This window comes from Drosophila virilis, chromosome 3 (genome assembly GCF_030788295.1).
Source record: "Drosophila virilis strain 15010-1051.87 chromosome 3, Dvir_AGI_RSII-ME, whole genome shotgun sequence".
NCBI lineage: Eukaryota > Metazoa > Arthropoda > Insecta > Diptera > Drosophilidae > Drosophila > Drosophila virilis.
This window is the reverse complement of record NC_091545.1, coordinates 2,968,680-2,986,472: the sequence shown is the minus strand read 5'-3', so window position 1 is coordinate 2,986,472 and position 17,793 is coordinate 2,968,680. Positions and strand designations below refer to the sequence as shown.

General features: G+C 44.3%; 3 protein-coding genes and 1 long non-coding RNA gene across 5 annotated transcripts in view; 1 reads left to right on the top strand and 3 right to left on the bottom strand.

The window, feature by feature from the left end:
* Positions 1-17,793, top strand: part of LOC138911143 (uncharacterized) — a 63,075-nt gene that overhangs the window by 11,240 nt on the left and 34,042 nt on the right. The window lies entirely within an intron of this gene.
* On the bottom strand, positions 1,720-8,159 carry LOC6623871 (uncharacterized). 2 transcript variants are annotated; one of them, XM_002046192.4, is made up of 5 exons: positions 8,015-8,159; positions 4,799-6,583; positions 3,442-4,380; positions 3,037-3,338; positions 1,720-2,973 (listed from the first exon to the last, which is right to left on the bottom strand). In XM_002046192.4, exons 2-5 carry the CDS (start codon positions 6,557-6,559, stop codon positions 2,370-2,372), a joined length of 3,606 nt encoding a protein of 1,201 aa, XP_002046228.1. In that variant the 5' UTR covers positions 6,560-6,583; positions 8,015-8,159; the 3' UTR covers positions 1,720-2,369. The 2 variants fall into 2 exon arrangements, with proteins under 2 accessions (XP_002046228.1, XP_032291161.1); XM_032435270.2 differs by lacking the exon at positions 3,442-4,380 and having other exon boundaries at positions 8,015-8,158.
* On the bottom strand, positions 15,859-16,748 carry LOC6623885 (retinin). Its single transcript, XM_002046191.4, has 2 exons — positions 16,676-16,748; positions 15,859-16,614 (listed from the first exon to the last, which is right to left on the bottom strand). The coding sequence occupies exons 1-2, from the start codon at positions 16,685-16,687 to the stop codon at positions 16,087-16,089; spliced, it is 540 nt and encodes a 179-aa protein (XP_002046227.1). The 5' UTR covers positions 16,688-16,748; the 3' UTR covers positions 15,859-16,086.
* On the bottom strand, positions 16,804-17,660 carry LOC6622182 (protein dpy-30 homolog). The gene is made up of 2 exons (XM_002046190.4): positions 17,642-17,660; positions 16,804-17,317 (listed from the first exon to the last, which is right to left on the bottom strand). Exon 2 carries the CDS (start codon positions 17,270-17,272, stop codon positions 16,889-16,891), a length of 384 nt encoding a protein of 127 aa, XP_002046226.1. The 5' UTR covers positions 17,273-17,317; positions 17,642-17,660; the 3' UTR covers positions 16,804-16,888.

The window sequence follows — 17,793 nt, the reverse complement described above, 5'->3', positions numbered from 1 at the left end:
TTATGGGGTGGGAAATTTTGACCTATGCCTACATAGGCTATTTGAGGGCACTATTTTGACATGAATTTCGACCAAAAATCATGTTGTCAGATTTAAATGCAGCATTGATCTAGAGGCCAAACGATGCACAAAAAGCCAAACTTTTTGAAAATCGGATGAGATTTGACCGAGTTATGGGGTGGGAAATTTTGACCTATGCCTACATAGGATATTTGAGGGCACTATTTTGACATGAATTTCGACCAAAAATCATGTTGTCAGATTTAAATGCAGCATTGATCTAGAGGCGAAACCATGAACAAAAAACCAAACCTTTTGAAAATCGGATGAGATTTGAGCGAGTTATGGGGTATGAAATTTTGACCTATGCCTACATAGGATATTTGAGGGCACTATTTTGACATGAATTTCGACCGAAAATCATGTTGTCAGATTTAAATGCAGCATTGATCTAGAGGCGAAACCATGAACAAAAAACCAAACTTTTTGAAAATCGGATGAGATTTGACCGAGTTATGGGGTGGGAAATTTTGACCTATGCCTACATAAGATATTTGAGGGCACCATCTTGACATGAATTTCGTCCAAAAATCATGTTGTCAGATTTAAATGCAGCATTGATCTAGAGGCGAAACCATGAACAAAAAACCAAACTTTTTGAAAATCGGATGAGATTTGACCGAGTTATGGGGTGGGAAATTTTGACCTATGCCTACATAAGATATTTGAGGGCACCATCTTGACATGAATTTCGTCCAAAAATCATGTTGTCAGATTTAAATGCAACATTGATCTAGAGGCGAAACCATGAACAAAAAACAAAACCTTTTGAAAATCGGATGAGATTTGACCGAGTTATGGGGTGGGAAATTTTGACCTATGCCTACATAGGATATTTGAGGGCACTATTTTGACATGAATTTCGACCAAAAATCATGTTGTCAGATTTAAATGCAGCATTGATCTAGAGGCGAAACCATGAACAAAAAACCAAACCTTTTGAAAATCGGATGAGATTTGAGCGAGTTATGGGGTATGAAATTTTGACCTATGCCTACATAGGATATTTGAGGGCACTATTTTGACATGAATTTCGACCGAAAATCATGTTGTCAGATTTAAATGCAGCATTGATCTAGAGGCGAAACCATGAACAAAAAACCAAACTTTTTGAAAATCGGATGAGATTTGACCGAGTTATGGGGTGGGAAATTTTGACCTATGCCTACATAAGATATTTGAGGGCACTATTTTGACATGAATTTCGTCCAAAAATCATGTTGTCAGATTTAAATGCAACATTGATCTAGAGGCGAAACCATGAACAAAAAACAAAACCTTTTGAAAATCGGATGAGATTTGACCGATTTATGGGGTGGGAAATTTTGACCTATGCCTACATAAGATATTTGAGGGCACTATTTTGACATGAATTTCGACCAAAAATCATGTTGTCAGATTTAAATGCAGCATTGATCTAGAGGCCAAACGATGCACAAAAAGCCAAACTTTTTGAAAATCGGATAAGATTTGACCGAGTTATGGGGTGGGAAATTTTGAGCTATGCCTACATAGGATATTAGAGGGCACTATTTTGATATGAATTTCGACCAAAAATAATGTTGTCAGATTTAGATGCGACATTGATCTAGAGGCCAAACCATGAACAGAAAGACAAACTTTTTGAAAATCGGATGAGATTTGACTGAGTTATGAGGGTGGGAAATGTTGACCTCTTTTATTTTTTATGTTCGGGTGAAATTTTCCAAGTCGATAAAATACGTAGTTATACTTTTCTTATGTAGAATAATTATGATGCAAACCGTAATTTAGCCCAACAAATCTTTGAACTGCATTTTCCGCCGAGAAAGCTTTGACTTTGCTTAAAATGTCTCAAATGGTTTTTCATAATGAAAATATTATTTTTTTGTCATAAATTAATTTATTTAAATAGTTTTTAATTTATTACAAGTATAAAAAATAAATTAATTAATATAAACACAACTATTTTACACAATACAAATTGGAACTTGAATGGACAGCAATACAAGAGATTGCCAAGGCACTCGCTAAATTATTGAACAATCGAGTCTGAGCTCGACAAGTGTGACAAAGAGTTTGTGGGTCATAACAATATAAAAAAACATAATAACAAGGTAATAAGGAGGCCTAAACGTACAGTAAATAATGGTAACGAGCGGTAACAGTAACTCGAGTGGGCTAACAAACACGAGCGAGTGACGGGTGTTACATAAGGAAATGGCTGCTCAAAAGTGAAAAACGAATTGATCAGAGGCGTCGTCATTTCTTATGCTGCCCCCCGCGTGGTAGGCGTTGATTGTGGGTGCCTCTGTGGTGACGTCTGTTAATCATTTGTAGCTCTGCGTGATTTGCTGAATCCAAGGCAAGTAAGCAGAGACCTTAACATAGACGCCGGGCACATTCACCTGACCGCAACCAATGCCCCAGGAGACGACACCGACCACGTTCCAGACACCGTTGCGCTCGCAGACTAATGGACCGCCGCCATCACCCTTGCAGGCATCCTTGCCCTCCTCGCCGCCGGCGCAGATAAAGCCGGGATTGAGCTTGTAGCTGTAGCCGAGACGTGTGTTGCGCAGCTGGGCTTCGCACTGATGATGCGACAGAATGGGCACATCCACCTCCTTCAGAATATTCTGGTATTTGCCGTGCTCACCGAAAGCATCCTTGCCCCAGCCGGTGGTCCAGCAGCGGGCATTGGTGAAATCGGAATACTGATCGGGCAGACAGGCGGGGCTAATGTGCGGGTTCTTGGTGAAGTCCACAGGGTGATCCAGCTTCAGAATAGCCAGGTCATTATCGAGCGTGCCAGCATAGTACTCGGGATGAATGTGCACGGAGACAACATCGCGTTCAATATAGGGGAAGAATTCGACATCATGATTCACATCCCACTCGCCCAGGCGCACGCGCAGATCGAAACCATTTTGACTGTGAAAAGAATTAATGACTTAGCAAAAACCTAGCGAGGGGTTTTGTGAAAGTTTCACTTACGATTTAATGCAATGGGCCGCCGATATGATGTGCTGGGCGTCGATGAGGGTGCCACCGCAGGCGTATATCGACTCCTTGGGGTCCTTCTTCAGTATGGCCACGTGCCAGGGATATTCACCGAATTCACTGTCGCCATCGACATAAACTGGATTCTTGATGCGACCAGTTATGCCGGCAGCGTTCCTTACACCACAACGTCCCAGCTGCTGCTGAGGTGGTGCCTGTGGGCGCAGTGGGCGGCGGCAGCAGACTTCGTTGATGCGGCAGGTCTTCTCAACAGGACGGTTGCCATAGTAAGCGCGCTGCAAGTTAAATTGACAAAAAATAGTTGAAGGATTAGAATTTGTTAAAGGTGGTTTTCCCGTGTATACATTGTCCCAGCTCATTAACTGCAGATATGGTTACCTGCTCTGTTCCCAACTCAAACTCATCCACATTATCAACGCTTCTTCGCCGGCGATCATGGGGAAAGGTTACATAATCACTGCCCGCTGCAGCGCCAGGCGCTTGAGTGGGTATATTATGCACTTGCCCCAAATTCAGTTGCTTTCCACGGCGACTAGGTGCCGTCCAATCGGGCGCGCTGACATTCACGCTACGCTCATGATGTTGGGAATAATCCCCATAGCTGCCAAATCCACTGGAACCAAAATCGGAGTGCGAAGTCTCGGGATAAATCGAGTTGAAGGAGTGATCAAATGGGGCCTCTGAGTGGAGCTCAGCGTGATGTACAGCGTGATGTTCCGTGTGATGTTCATCGTGATGATAATGCTGTACGGGCGGATATAATGAGGGTCCACTGTGATACTCAAAAATGGGCGTGCTAGGCACCATCTCAACGCTAAAGTGTTCAATGTGTGCCGGTCCGGTGCTTTCGAAAGCTTGGTGGTGCGACGGTGCGCTATAGTGGTGCGGATAGTGATCATGTTCGTAGCCGCTGAAGTGATCGTGGTGATGGTAATGCGTGCTGTAGAGTTCGGTGGGTTTCTTCTTGAAGAAATCGCCCACTTTCTGAATGATATTCGCATTGGGTGTCACATGGAGATTGACCAGAGGCTTGACTACCTTCTCGCCATAATCCGTTTTGCTCACTTGCAGCGAGACCAGAGGATTGACATTGACCAGACCCAGATTCAGACCGTTGGGACCCAACGAGCCAAAGTTGGGATTCTGTGCGGGATAATAATCACCCAAGACATTGGCTGGATAGCCGCCCGGGTTGCCAGCCGAAGGGTAGGGCAGGCCGAAACTAACGCCATATGTGGGCAGCACCTTGCGCTGTATGAGCTCAATGGCTTGGAGGGCGGGCAATGCCAGCGGAGATGGTCCGAGTAGTCCCTGACGCTGCAGGAAGAAGGACACGTAGTTAGGCTGGCGCCAAAGAGCTGTTGGACGTGCGACCTTAAGACCCCGTGCGTGGTTAGGTTGGTTTTAGTTGCAGTTGGATTAGTGACGATCCCGAATCGGTGGCAACCAACCCACGCACGCAGGGCGCAGGGAGACGACGACGAGCGGGTTTTTTAGTGGACCTTGGCGGAGTTTGAGTTGAGTTGAGCGTGGAGCGTTGATCAATGGGTGCAGTTGAGTTGAGTTTGCGTGTATGTGTATTTACGTGTGCGTGTGTGTGTGTGTGTGTGTGAAGGGTCTAGAGCACAATTAGTCTCAACTAGGGTGCATTATATACTAGATGTCAATCGCATTAGTTGGGGCAGTAACATGATCTGGGGATTCAAGGCTTAGCTAAGTAAACGTAGACACTTACCCCTTGGGCATCTAATGAGAGATCGCTGGTGTCCTCCTCCTTGTTGTCAGCATCGGTTTGGCGACGTGTACGTTTCTTTTCTTCCTCATCCTGCTTGTCCTCCTTGTCGTCAGCTTTAACAGTGGCATTGGCATTGGGAGCAGCATCATCGCTCAGCGCTTCAATGTCCTTGCCCAGATTTCTCGGATCAATGGGCAGAATCAGATCCTCTTTGCGGCCAATGCGATCGGCGGCAGGGCACTGGGAAATGGGCACGCACTGGCAGTCGACAATTTGCTGACGGGAAGTGTCATAGCCACCGGCGCCCTGGTACAAGCCACCCTGGTTTTGACCACCGAATTCTGTGGAGAGGCCATTGTAGTTGCTAGAGGCGCCACCTTGCAGCTCCTTCTTGTAGTAGTCGGGATTCTGGCTATGATAGCTGCCGCTGGGCGAGCCACTGAAACCGTTCTGACCGAAACCTCCGGATTGTGACAAGCCGGAGCTGCTGCCGAAGCTGCCCAAGCCGGATGTAGGCTTATACAAATCGCTATTTGGTTTCTGAGAGGGATAGCCCTGGGAGAGCAGACCTCCCTGAGAAGCACTATTGAAGCCAGCATTGAAGGCGTTGGACTGTGAGAAGCCCGAGCTGGAAGCCTGAGCCTGGGGCGTGTACGTGGCTGAGGATTGGGCCAGGGCGCTGAAGTCGGTGTTGACGGTTTGGCCGCCGCCAACGGGAATAGGCACACTTGGAATATTGGCACCCTCGCCGCCATCAACGTGATGGAAATGATGATGGACATGCTGCTGCAGACCCGCATCGATGGGTGCACCCACAACAACCTTGGTGCTGGACGAGGAGGCGGCTGAAGATGAGGATGATTGTTGAGCATAGAAGCCATTCAGAGTAGAGCTGGCACCTTGAATCTTTTCTGGATTCTCAAAATTGTACGGAGGCACTCCATTAGAGGGACCATTGTAGAGAGGACCGGACGGAGGAGCGGATGCAGGACCGTTGGGCGGGCCACTGTAAAGGGGGCCAGGTGGTTTGCTGTCGTAGATGAGAGCGCCAGGTGGAGGCTTGGAGTAGGTTATGCCATCCGAGCCATCGATGGCCGATGGTGGTGGGTGCTCCAGATAGGCACCGCCGAACTGACCACCAGGTCTGTACAAACTGTTCATGGGCGGCTTGTATGAACCCTCATAGCCAACCTTGCGTGGTGGCCCGAAGGAGTTCACTGAGCTGGGTGGTGGACCCATTGGCGGACGTCCACTGAAATAGCTGGGCGGTGGCATGGGCTTAGCTGGTCCATAGGGGCCGCCGCCAAAGCCAGATGGTGGTGGTGGTCCTTGTGCGTAGATGGTCGAGTAGAAAGGACGCTTCTCCTCCACATCGCAGCTCATCAGACCCAGACCGCAAAGCTTGTCGCGGATTAGATTGCGTGCCTGCATATCGTTGCCTTCCTGGAGCGCCTGGTCAATATTGCCATCCGCATATACAGCATCATATTCGCCCAGATTGCGTCCCTCGCGTCGGGAGTTGATCAGCTGATCGATGACGGTGTCAATCTCCGTGGCATTGCTCTGAGTGCTCTCATGCACGGCATAGTTGCGGCCCTGCGTCTCCTCGGCGGGTTTTGTGTCGGCGGAACGTCTGCTCAGCATGGAGTCTGTGTCCATGGGCGCCCATTCATTGCCCCAGTTCGAATCGGCGGCAATTAGCGTGACGCTAGCCGCCAGCACCACCAACCAAGTCAGACCATGTCTCATTCTCATTCTCATTGTGTGTGTGTGTGTGTGTGGCGTCTGTGTGGATGGAAGAAAGGTAGTTTTGGGCGTTACATAATCTGCTTGACACCAATAACCCAGACCATAATAAACTAACTGGTCATTGTCCTAATTTACGCTCACCAGCCCCTCTCACAACTGCCAACCTCCATACTCGCCGCCACCCGCTCTTTCACGGGCATTTCGCTGTGGCAATCGTGAAACCGGTTGCGGGCAAACGTCTTGAAATCTTCGCGCTGACTCAGAGCTCGGCTTGAAAAGACTTTTACTTTCGTTCGAGGTCGCAGACCGTGCATGATTGCCGGCTGTAGCCCCACTCCGCTGCCCATATATGAGGTAATTTTAGCTGCTTTGAGATTTGGCAAGCCCCAAACGGATCGCTCAACATGATCTCTGCCTTGACAGCTGCGTCCGCTCAGATCTCAGATCTGGCTCTACGCTGTGTGCATTTTCGTAACTCCCCCGAAAACTGTTCACTCTTTACTGCGTGTTATGTCATTTACATTTTTAATGTGTTTTTCTTTCTGGAGCGTGGGCTCTTGTGATCTTCGGGCAATTTTTTTTATTTTTGGCTTATATAAAGCGTAGTCTTGCGTCTTCCAGCGAACGGAAGTCGTGTGCAACGTTGCATTGCAATTTGCGGGACGCACGCCGGGGGTACTTTGCTTATTTAGCCTGGGCAATAAAGTCAATTTGAATGTGTGTGTGTTTGTGTGTGGGGCGTTTGCAAATGACTGGGAGCTTGTCTTGGGATTTGCAGTGAAAGTTTTTGATATAGGGTTTAGGTCGTTGACTTGAACATATCAATTGGAAATTGGGTGAGGTGGGAACATTTGAATTGACTGTAAGGATATAAGGTCGGAATGATTTCTGGCCTAGAAAAAAGCTTGCAAGTCAAGCTTCTCGTTCTTCCATTGGGGCTAAAATGCCTTGCTAAGAAATTCGAATTAGCAGAGAATTAGCCTTATCCATAAGCATATCTTATTATTTGGGAAAGCAGATCCAATTATCTGTATGGAATCGGGTGTCTTTGCTCTTTTTTGCGCAGCCTATAAGGGGCTCATGAAATCTTATAGGTCTTACCAATACCATTACTTATGTTTTTAATATATATTTTAGTAAACAGTCTTAAAACGTTTTTCTATTTTAAGACGTCTTGGCTTATACTTGAATATGAGCTACACTTAAGGTTTATATTTTTTCGTTCATTTTTCTATGGTTTTAACCATGTCTTGCACTAGTTATACGTCTATTCCATAACATTTTTTCTGGGAACTCAAATATTGTTCTTTTTAGGGAAGCATTTCACATGAAACTTGTAGCTTGACTCGTTTGACATATTTTAATTTTTTCAGGCAACGCTCGTCCACTTGGTATTCAGCTCTCTTTTAACCCACTTCTTTTTAACATTTATCACTTTCTGCTTCTGTCTTTCGCACTCGTACTAACCTTTTTATTTTAAATATTCCAATGTGTGTTTGTGTTTGTTGTAATCCTTATGTAAGTGGTTGCTTTTATCCTATTACTGCACCACTGCACCGCTCGCTGTGTGTCTGCTTCGTTTGTTGGCGATTTGTTCACTGATTTCGCTTTCGACTGCGCCGCGCATTTTATACAAAAGTTGCGCATGCGCAACGCCGACGTCGACGTCGCAGCTGCTGCTTTTGCGAATTGTTGGCTCAAAACAAAACAGAGAGGCCGTAGCGGGGCTCATTTTCTGGCTATGACGTCAAAGCCTTTATTTTTGGGTTTTTTTTCTGGGTCTACTGCGACTGCATTCTGCGTATCTGCGAAGGTTAAGATGAGGTCTAAACGGAAACCTTAGCTGCACGCCGAGCCAAACTGAAGCTAAACGCGTTGCTGCAATCGTGTGAACAAAAGATGGTTCGTAAAAGAAATATATAAAATAAAAATAAAACATGTTGAAAACTCTTACGACCAAATTAGCGCTTTATGTTTTGAATGTGGGCTGCAGCTAATGTCGCGAGATGTTTCAGATGTCCAAATTTTCACCAGTTTCCGCTTAAGGCGCCAGCTTTTGTGCAACAGCCAACAACAGATTATGAAATTTGCAATTATTAATTGGGTCAGCAACGACACAACAAACGAGAAATGACCCAAAGACGGGGCAACAGGGGGCAAATCGGGCACTGACTAAGCGACAAGCCTCAAAGGGCCAACGGGCTCAAAACCGGATCTGGCCTAAAATTTGTAGCCGCAATTGTTTATCCCCATGTTTACCCCCATGGCCGGCGCAAACAAACTCACGTCCAGACGCAACTGTCATTCATATGAATCAAAATGATTTTTCTGAAGCGGTTTTACCCGAAGTTCATACAAATTAAAACGCGTCTCGCATATCGCCCGGCAACTTGTTCGCGTGCCCAAATACTGCCGATGATTCGTTAGTATTGTATATTGTGTGTGGTCAGTGATGCTCTCTGATCAATATTCACCAGCTACTTGCACTACTCTCTAATCAGCTAATCAGCAGTCGGTCGCCGTCACAGTCTGATGTGAGTGTGTGATTGACCTTCCAGCGATTGGCAAGCGTTTAGAGCCGGGTTTAAGTGGCATTTTATGTTAACTATTCCATGAAAGCTAGATAATATGTGCAAGCGGGCCGCTGCTCCATGCTAATTATGCTAATCAGTATAATCATTTCTCTTGTAAATACCCTGTAAAGGTTATGCATGAAAAGAGTATGCTAAATGCATGTACCTGTAAAGTATTAATTCTTTATACTTTTTTTTTTTCCTAAAGAGCATAACGCTTCAAATCATGCTCCCATTTGTTTTATCACAACTTGAAGATTATATTAGTTTGAGGCTTTCAATTGAATCAATCACTAGAGAAGGTTTCCCCATTCGCCAAGAAAAACTAAAAATTTTTGGTGTATGCACTTATTCCAGTTTAATTTTTTATTTGTTTAATAAATGGGGAATAAACACATACGTTTTTTAACAATAGCTCCTTCATATCATGGGTTATGGAGTGAGAAGCGCAAAGGCAGGCGCAATTTGTTGCATACGAAGCTAGCTACAGGGTATCTCCTGGTCAAGCAGCCTCGACTGCTCGTTGTTAATGCTATTGTTGTCTCAATTGTTTGGCAAACAGTCGCCAGCTCAAGCGTTCGTGTAGCTTTTATCAATCAAAGCTTTGGCCATCGGGTTTTTACTTCGCTTGACTCAGCCAAAGCTTCAGTTTGGCTGAGGGCATGTTTGAAGCAGACGCACTTCCGATTGAGTTTTGTGGAAATTAGTTAAATATTTGTCAGGTAAATTCCCAATAGTCGCCACTTGAACTTGACCTCAGGCTGTGCACCTTGTTGCGGCCACAAGTGACAGCTACTGGACGCGTGCGTAATCGGGTTCAGGGTTTCAAATAATCTCTTAATTGCAATTTCAAATCAAATTGCGCTCAAGTTGGCTTGTGCCAAATGTTGTGCTTCAAATATAATATTTTAAAAACTTCAATATTTATTGGTTTAAACATTTTTGAAGGTTCAGCTAAGCTTTTCTTGAATCTATATAATTTAAGGTCTATTAGAATTGTTGGCAACTGATCATATAAATAATGTAACTATCGCTGAGAATAAATTAATAGAATAGAACTGGGTTTAGAGGGTTATCGTTACACTAAATGTTTTGTTTACTCCCTTAAATAAAGTTAAATAATTATGTTAGGGCTGCCAGGTTTGCCAGACTCTTAATTTAAAGATGAAAGTAAAAGGAAAGAAACCCAAGAAATTAAGCTAAAAACCTAATAACATATCCATTTTTTACTCTCGTTGGATCAAGTCCTTACTTTAGTCGTCATCAAATCAAAACAAGCTCAATCAATTGATAAACAACTTGTGAGCCACACGCCTAGAGCTTTAGTAAATAAATCGATCAAATCGAATTGATTGATTATTTACCATCTCTAGCTGGCACATCAATTTGTTTGAAATAACCAAAACCTTGCTAATCTGCGCTGATTTGCACACAGCCCATCCCTTCTCTTCATTGACTCAAATTTAAGCCCAAAATGGTTTGTCTTCAATTTTGTCTCTCTTTGTCGTTGGCTCTCTTCTTCTCTTGCCGAAGGTCTTGCCATTATCTCTGGCTCTGTGTGTCAATTGCCCAATAACCAATAACTGAATTAAGCCCACACATCCAACTATTTTGGCGAGTTTCTTTACATATATGAGGCAAGCACCCAAACCCGACTCTAATGCTGGGTAAGCTTGTCTGCAGCTGAAATTGCAACCGCATTCATGCCAAATAATTGCAACTGTGCCACGGATTTGCCCAAAACTTATGAAAAATGAGGCTTGGAAAATCCCGGCTAAAAAGCAAATGCAAGAGACGCCAAGCTTCGGTTAACACTTGGCCTAGCCAATTCTCTCAGCTCATACAGCCGGTCGTTAAACAGCAGGCCTTGGGGAAACCCCAGCTAAAGTTTTGTGGCAAGCCATTCAGCTCCGACTCGCAGCCGCAGCCGCAGCCTCAGCCTCTGTTTGTATTTGTATCTCAGTGTTTGCTGGCTTACATAATCCAAGCACCAAATGCAGTCGACGGCGGCACGCGATGCATTCGAGCAGAGCGAATAGTTCGGATCGTGATTCATTTGTTTCAAATCAATTTCAATATACACTAACAAGGGGTATTATAATAATTTTATGGCATTTATGAGCTTATAAAATGTATGTGACTTTGTTGTGCATAATAATTTGAGGCAATATAATCCTGTCCACCTTTCCATCTATTTGACTTCTCGCTGAACTAGCCTTCCTGTGGAGTTATGTGAATAAAAATTGGCACAGATGCATAATTTTAAACTACGTTGTATATTACCTAATTGCAGATAGATTACATAGCTATGTCATCATCATATCATATCATATCATAGCATTTATCCTGTACTGATTGCCAATACAGCTTAACCGAACCCGTCTCAATTTCTAGCTATGCTCTAAAGATATTAACTATTTCTTATGTTTACATTTTTCAATGAAAACAACTTTTATATATATAACAGAGTATTATATATTCGCCATGTAATTCTCTTTGTTTTGATATCATTTTGTTTTGATTCGTTTTGGTTTTTTGGGATTTGCTTTGTGCACGCAGCTGGAATTTAAATAAAATAATTTTTTTTTTTTTAATTTTTTGTGTTGCTTTTGGTTTTTTGAGGCGTTTGTTTTGCTTTTGCGAAACTGCATGTAATAAATTTTTATTGTTTTACTATTGTTGTTTTTGTAGCTGGATTATTGTATTTATTAGTTGGTTAATCGCCAAGGTCATTCACCCACATTGTGTGCGCAGCATATTCAAGCAGGCCGCACGGGCTAAAATAGGGTCCGTCCAGGTGACTCATGACCCGAGCTGCTGCAGACTCTATTGTCGTTGTCTTGGATAGATAGTTGTGCAATGCTGAATTGTAACACCCGCATAGTTAAATAATTGTAATTGTATTGACCTTTCACCGGCACGGGCTCTAGCTTAATGCTCAGCTAATGTGGCATGGAAACAATAGCAACAAGTTGCATGCCGCCAAAGTTTTCGTGAAGTTGCGCCACAAATGCTGCTTCCGGCGCCAAGAAAAATACACCTATGGGCGACACGGTGAAAGCCCTGCTGCAAGTTCACAGCTGTTAATCATTTGTGGCAGCTCAAATGTTGTGCGTTGTTTGCTCAGCTCGCTGAGATTACATAAATTATTCAAGTTGATTTCTTGCCTACCTTTTTATACCCTGCACCCATTTGAACTGGGGAAAATAGGCCCTTTTGCCCAGTAATTGTAGTTTTCTAAAACTTTTGTTAATTATCCCCCCAAATCGAAAAATATCCCTTCCATGCTTTCTTGGCATATCTTGTTATGCTTATGCAGAACAATTTGGTTTATATATTATATAAAGATTAATTATTTTTCGAATTTTCTATAATTGCCAATCTCCATGTATATATACATATATATATCGGGAATTATGAGAGCTAGGGCACCAAATTTGTTAACGCGAATTCATTATGTTACGACTGCTCGAGTTTGGGTACAGGGAATCTTCTAGTGAAAACCCTCGATTAAATCACTCCTGCTCCTTGTTGTTGCATTTCTTTTGCCAAATTGCCCAGTTCTGGTCGCAGCTTGTAAACTTTTTGGTCACTTATCCTAAGTGCTGCGTCTCTGATTGGCCTGGCAAATATTTTGCTTAGCCAGAAAGTTCTGCGTCTCAACCTTATTTTCTGCGCCGGTTAACTTGTTTGGTTCTGTTTCTTTTGTGCGCTGTCCCTGCAACTACTGCTGCTGTGTTTTGTATATGCCAAAAGGGACCGCCCATGGCCATGGCCATGACCAATGCCGCTGGCCTGGCATCCCCAACACTGGCCCAGGCCCAGGCCCAGGTCCGACCGCTCTGCGATGACAGCATAACGACGCATTCAAATGCCGCTCTATTGATAAACAAACAAACCGATTACGCAGCGGTGACCTGACAATAATCGCCCAACCACCCAACCACCCAATCGCCCAATCGCCCGTTGTGATAATTGTGTGTGTGTAATCAGCGCAGCGGTCGGCAGCTACGTCGTATACGTAGCAAATGCAATGAACTCGGTTTCGGCTTAAAGCATTTCTGTTGCAGCGTTTTGGGCGCGAGCTTTAAAAGTGCACGCCATCTAGCGGCCGGCGGCGGCGGCGGCGGCAGCCAGCTCTGATACTATTGCATATTATTGCGGGCGCTCTCAGGCTTTATTGCATCATGTTAGGCCAATCGCATCTGCGAACTGCAGCTGACAGCCATAGATACTAGTCGAATTGTCTGGTGGTTGGGCGGTTGGGTGGTGCAGACAATAACAAAACAGTTAATCGATAAAAGCCAATAATTGTCTTAGCTGCTGCTGTTGCTGCTTCTGCTGCTGCTTGGCTTGTTGTGATGCTCTGACCTTTTTGTCGTGCTCAAATGTTTTGTCTTGACGTACGCATTCAATTTTACGTAACAACAACAGCAACAAATGGGCACAACTATAAAACTGCACCCAAAAAAAAAAAAAAATGAATATCCGTTGTCATTGCCACACATGGCATGTGTGTGGTTCGGACGAGTGAGTATGTCACTTTTATTTCATTTCCATTAAAAGTGGACTATTAATTGGAATAAAACCATTGTGCAGTTGTATGTGAAAGACAAAAAAAAAAGCGAATTCATATAGTTTTTATATTATTATTATTATTATTATTATTATTATGAATAACTACATAATGTCTGCTTTTTTCTTATTTGTCTTATTTGATTGCTATTAACTGGAAACTAGGTGCATGAATTGTATGGCATCTATAATATAGATATGTCAGAGTAGGCCGATGCAATTTGTTATACCTTATTAGGACAAATATAACGTCTTTTAAGCCTCACACATTTATAATACCCACCCAAGCAAACATTACAATAGTTATCCTTATGCGAAGTTAGCTGCGATGTTCGAGACTATTGTGGAATCATGCAGAGCATCTGCTAGTCGAGTATTTTTTTTTGCTAGAGTACACTGGCAATCTTTTGTTGCACTTGATAAACAGTAACCTTTGACTTGTTATTGCATAACCTGGGACAAAATGAGCAGTGCTTCGGTCAGCAACTATTCCAATTCTGTGGCTGGTTTAACCTTTGCCTCCAGCTGAGCATTGACTTGGTCGACAATTTTTGTTTTGTTTTTTGGTTATTCAAGGTTTTCAATTTCATCAATTTCTTTTGTTATTGTGCGCCTTTTGCTCGTTTCTCATTTTTCTGTTCTAGACGCTTCGAACCCCCAACCTATGGGCGGGGCAAGCACCTGGCGTGCATGGCTTCTGTTGCTGTTGCTGCTGCTTCTGGCGAATTGTTGACAACTGTGTCGGCCTACAGATATTGCTTATTGTCACTCGATTAGGGAACACACACACACACACGTGCTGGGTGAAGGTACTCTCAGTCGGCTGCTGACCCGGTTGCAGCCAGAGACATTTGCGAGACATTTTGGGTGCGATGGCAAAGGTTCATCAGCTCCTGGGCTTGGTGTTTCGCAGATCTAATGACGTCACAGGCCACCTCAATCAACTGTGAAATGTAGCGCAAAATTTAATTGGCATTTCCAAAGTGTTTTAACAAGCAGTAATCCTCTAGCCTGCAGCAAAAGCTGTCACCCAGGCATGAAGCTGCTCATGCAAAACAAAACAAAACAGTGCGGGAGTCTCTGGGTATAGAGAGAACTCCAAGTCCATGGGCCATTTGCATGGACACTCACATAGGCAGCCGCTGGGCTCAGCGGTAGGTCGAGAACAAAGCTGCGCACAGCTGCTGCCGGCAGCAATGTGGGCGTGGTTAAAGCTCAAAAGTACCAACAACCAGCATGGGCAAATCTGAATAGGGGCACAATTAAGAGCTGACCGCTCAGCTTTGGCTAGGTGCACTTACCAAATGCAGCTGCATTTTCTCGTGCTTAATTCTCTGGCCTTTCTATGACTGTTTGCCCTTTGCGGAGCAACTGCAGTCTTTATAGCTGGCTAGCATGGACTCTGGCTTCTAATTGACACTGGGCGAGTCCAGACGACAGGACGAGTGTTTGGGCGTGTGCTCCATTGCTTGGTCTATGTCTTTCTCAGATCTTTAGCGCTGATTGCGTTATTTATTGGTTAAATACTTTGTACGCTAGCTGAAATAGAGTATATTGATTTTGTGCCACGTTCGTCTTTACTTATGAAGTCATTAGTTTTTCCCAACTCAAGTTTATATGCTCGAGTAGAGCCACATCAGTTGGATCAGAGGAGCATTAATATTTTCGGCCACTCCCATTAGTTGGGGGCTAAATTGCATAGATATATATCTTTCACAGTTTAAGATATACAAATATTTCTAGCTTTATATTATACAATATACAGCATTATCGACAAATATCGATATCATTACCCTATTTTTGAGCATATATCACAGCTTCAGCTACAGACTCTTGCACGAGATAGTCCCATCAATATCTCGGATACCTTCAACAAATATATACTGACTTTTCGCTATACACACCCAAAACTCTGAAAGAAGGAACCGTATAGATTTCAGTTTGGAGTGTGTATGCTTATGCGAATAAAGGTATTAATAACACATTCTAGCTGAGTCCAGGGCATTTTTCAGTCGGTTGTTCTCGGCTAGAGAAACTTGACTGCAGCGCTCCTTTTTGTATATTTATGTTCTGGTTGGACAACAATGGAGCCAGCCGTCTGTTGATTTTATTGATTTGCTGTAGGGGCGTCGGCCAGGTATCGATAGGAATACGCTCAAATGATTGCAAATACGAATTCTTTATTCCAAACAAAAAGTAAATAGATGTAAGAGTAAAGACAGAAAAGAGCTTAGAAAATGGCAGCTACAAAGTGTCAAAGGCAGACAAGAGTATATCAACTACAGATAGAAGATGTGTTAGCTAAGTAGAAGAAGTAAAATCAATTTGGCAACGTTGTGTTTTTCTCTTTGGTTTCATCTTGTTGTCGTCGCGTTTTGTTCCCTCTCGGATCTAGTTCCGCAGAAGCACCACACGAGGATCGGCGGCAAGGGTCCAAACCAGCGGTTGCTGCTGGCGCACCAGCTGTGTGGTGCGCACAGCGGGCCCCACAATGGGCGTGACTAGACGTTGATGGTCATGCACCACCGTCTGGCTCTGATGGGACACGGCGGTGGGCACATGCTCCACCAGCTCACCCACTTTGGCCAGCGTTGGCTCTTGGATGGTAAGCACGCTGCGCAGGCCCGAGCGAGCGGCCACAATTAGCGGCAGCGGCACGGATACGGGCACAGCGGAGACTAGTCGAGCATCGGCAGCAGCTGCGTTGGATTCGGATAGAGCCTGATCCAGCTCCGGTTCGGCAGCGGCGGCGGCGGCTGCGTTGCTCTCGGTCAGCTCAGCGGACTCGTCGCTGGCAGGCAGCGGCAATGCCTGCGAGGATTTACTGGTGCTCAAAGCCACCAGATTGGCAGGCCATTCCAGGGAGCCAGCGCTGGCTGCGGCCAGAAAGATGAGCACAAAGGCAAACAGGCTCAGGCGCTGCGAAGCAGTAGAAGCAATTGAAAGAGCCGACCTTGACTGAAGGAAGCACTCGACTTACCAGCTTGAACATGATTTCAATGAAGGCAGCTAAATGACTGATGCTCTAACCGCAGCTAATCCCAGCTTTTATAATAGCCGTTGCGCCTCACTAAATCGAAGCGGAAAAAAAAATAAATGCAACGCGGATGACGTCAAACTTGAATCGGGAACATTTATTGACATATTTTGAAATTTGAATACGCAGATTGAAGGAGCTTCGAGAGTTGCTCATCTAAAGCAGATCCTCCGGCAGTGGTATATCGCACTTCTGCTGCTCCTCCAGCCAGAACTTCTCGAGATAGCTGATCGGATCTCGCGGCTGGTCGCGTGCCAGCGCAAGCATGCCCTCCATCAATATGGGCACCACCTCCTTCTCCAGATAGGCGCGTTGCTCGCTGCCGGAGCGATAATGTGCTGGTCGCTCGCATGCGGGCTTCTCAGCTTTTTTTGGCTTCTTCGGTGGTTTCTCTATGGGCTCGCATACAACTGGTTTTGGTAGTTCGATTTTTGGTTCAGGCTTCGGTTTCTTTGGCAAATCTTTGGGACAGCACATAACCCACTTTTTCTTGGATTTTTTGGGCTTATCATCCGAGTCGTCTAGTTGGTTGTCCGGCATTTTGTTGAAATCGAATGTGATTTTCAGATGGCTGAAATAAAATTTCTGCTGACGCTATAGAAATATATTTTGGCAACTGTATACATAAGGTAACTTAGTTAATTATGTTCTGATCAACAAAGACTGAGCTGCTTTAGTGGAGCCATTGGACTAAGCGCTCTATTACACTCTAATGCGGAAAAAGTAAGAGGGACTAGTCGGGAACTTCCAACTAGGCGATGCGCTGAACCCTTTTCTACCAATACCAAATGCAGCCCGCGCTGAGCGCTCGTTTGGTTTAATAGTAAAACAAAAATAAATTAAAAAAATACTATTGTATAGTCTATAAGCTAAATGTCCTGTTTGCTGACTCTAGCTTTTATAACTTACGAGATTTGCTAAATTAAACTTGGATTTTTAAGGTATAGAAATGGTACAGCTGCTGCTTCTGATAATCGAAGCTACGACATATGTATCTGCTATGAGACCTGCTATATTGCAACACTATATTATTTTCATTATACCCTGTAAAGTGAGTAAAT

Coding starts and splice junctions, on each gene's coding strand:
- LOC6623871 (XM_002046192.4), bottom strand. CDS start 6,559: ATGAGAATGAGAATGAGACATGGTCTGACTTGGTTGGTGGTGCTGGCG. Junction 4,381..4,798: donor TCTCATTAGATGCCCAAGGG/GTAAGTGTCTAC, acceptor TTCTTCCTGCAG/CGTCAGGGACTACTCGGACC. Junction 3,339..3,441: donor TTGAGTTGGGAACAGAGCAG/GTAACCATATCT, acceptor TTTAACTTGCAG/CGCGCTTACTATGGCAACCG.
- LOC6622182 (XM_002046190.4), bottom strand. CDS start 17,272: ATGCCGGACAACCAACTAGACGACTCGGATGATAAGCCCAAAAAATCC.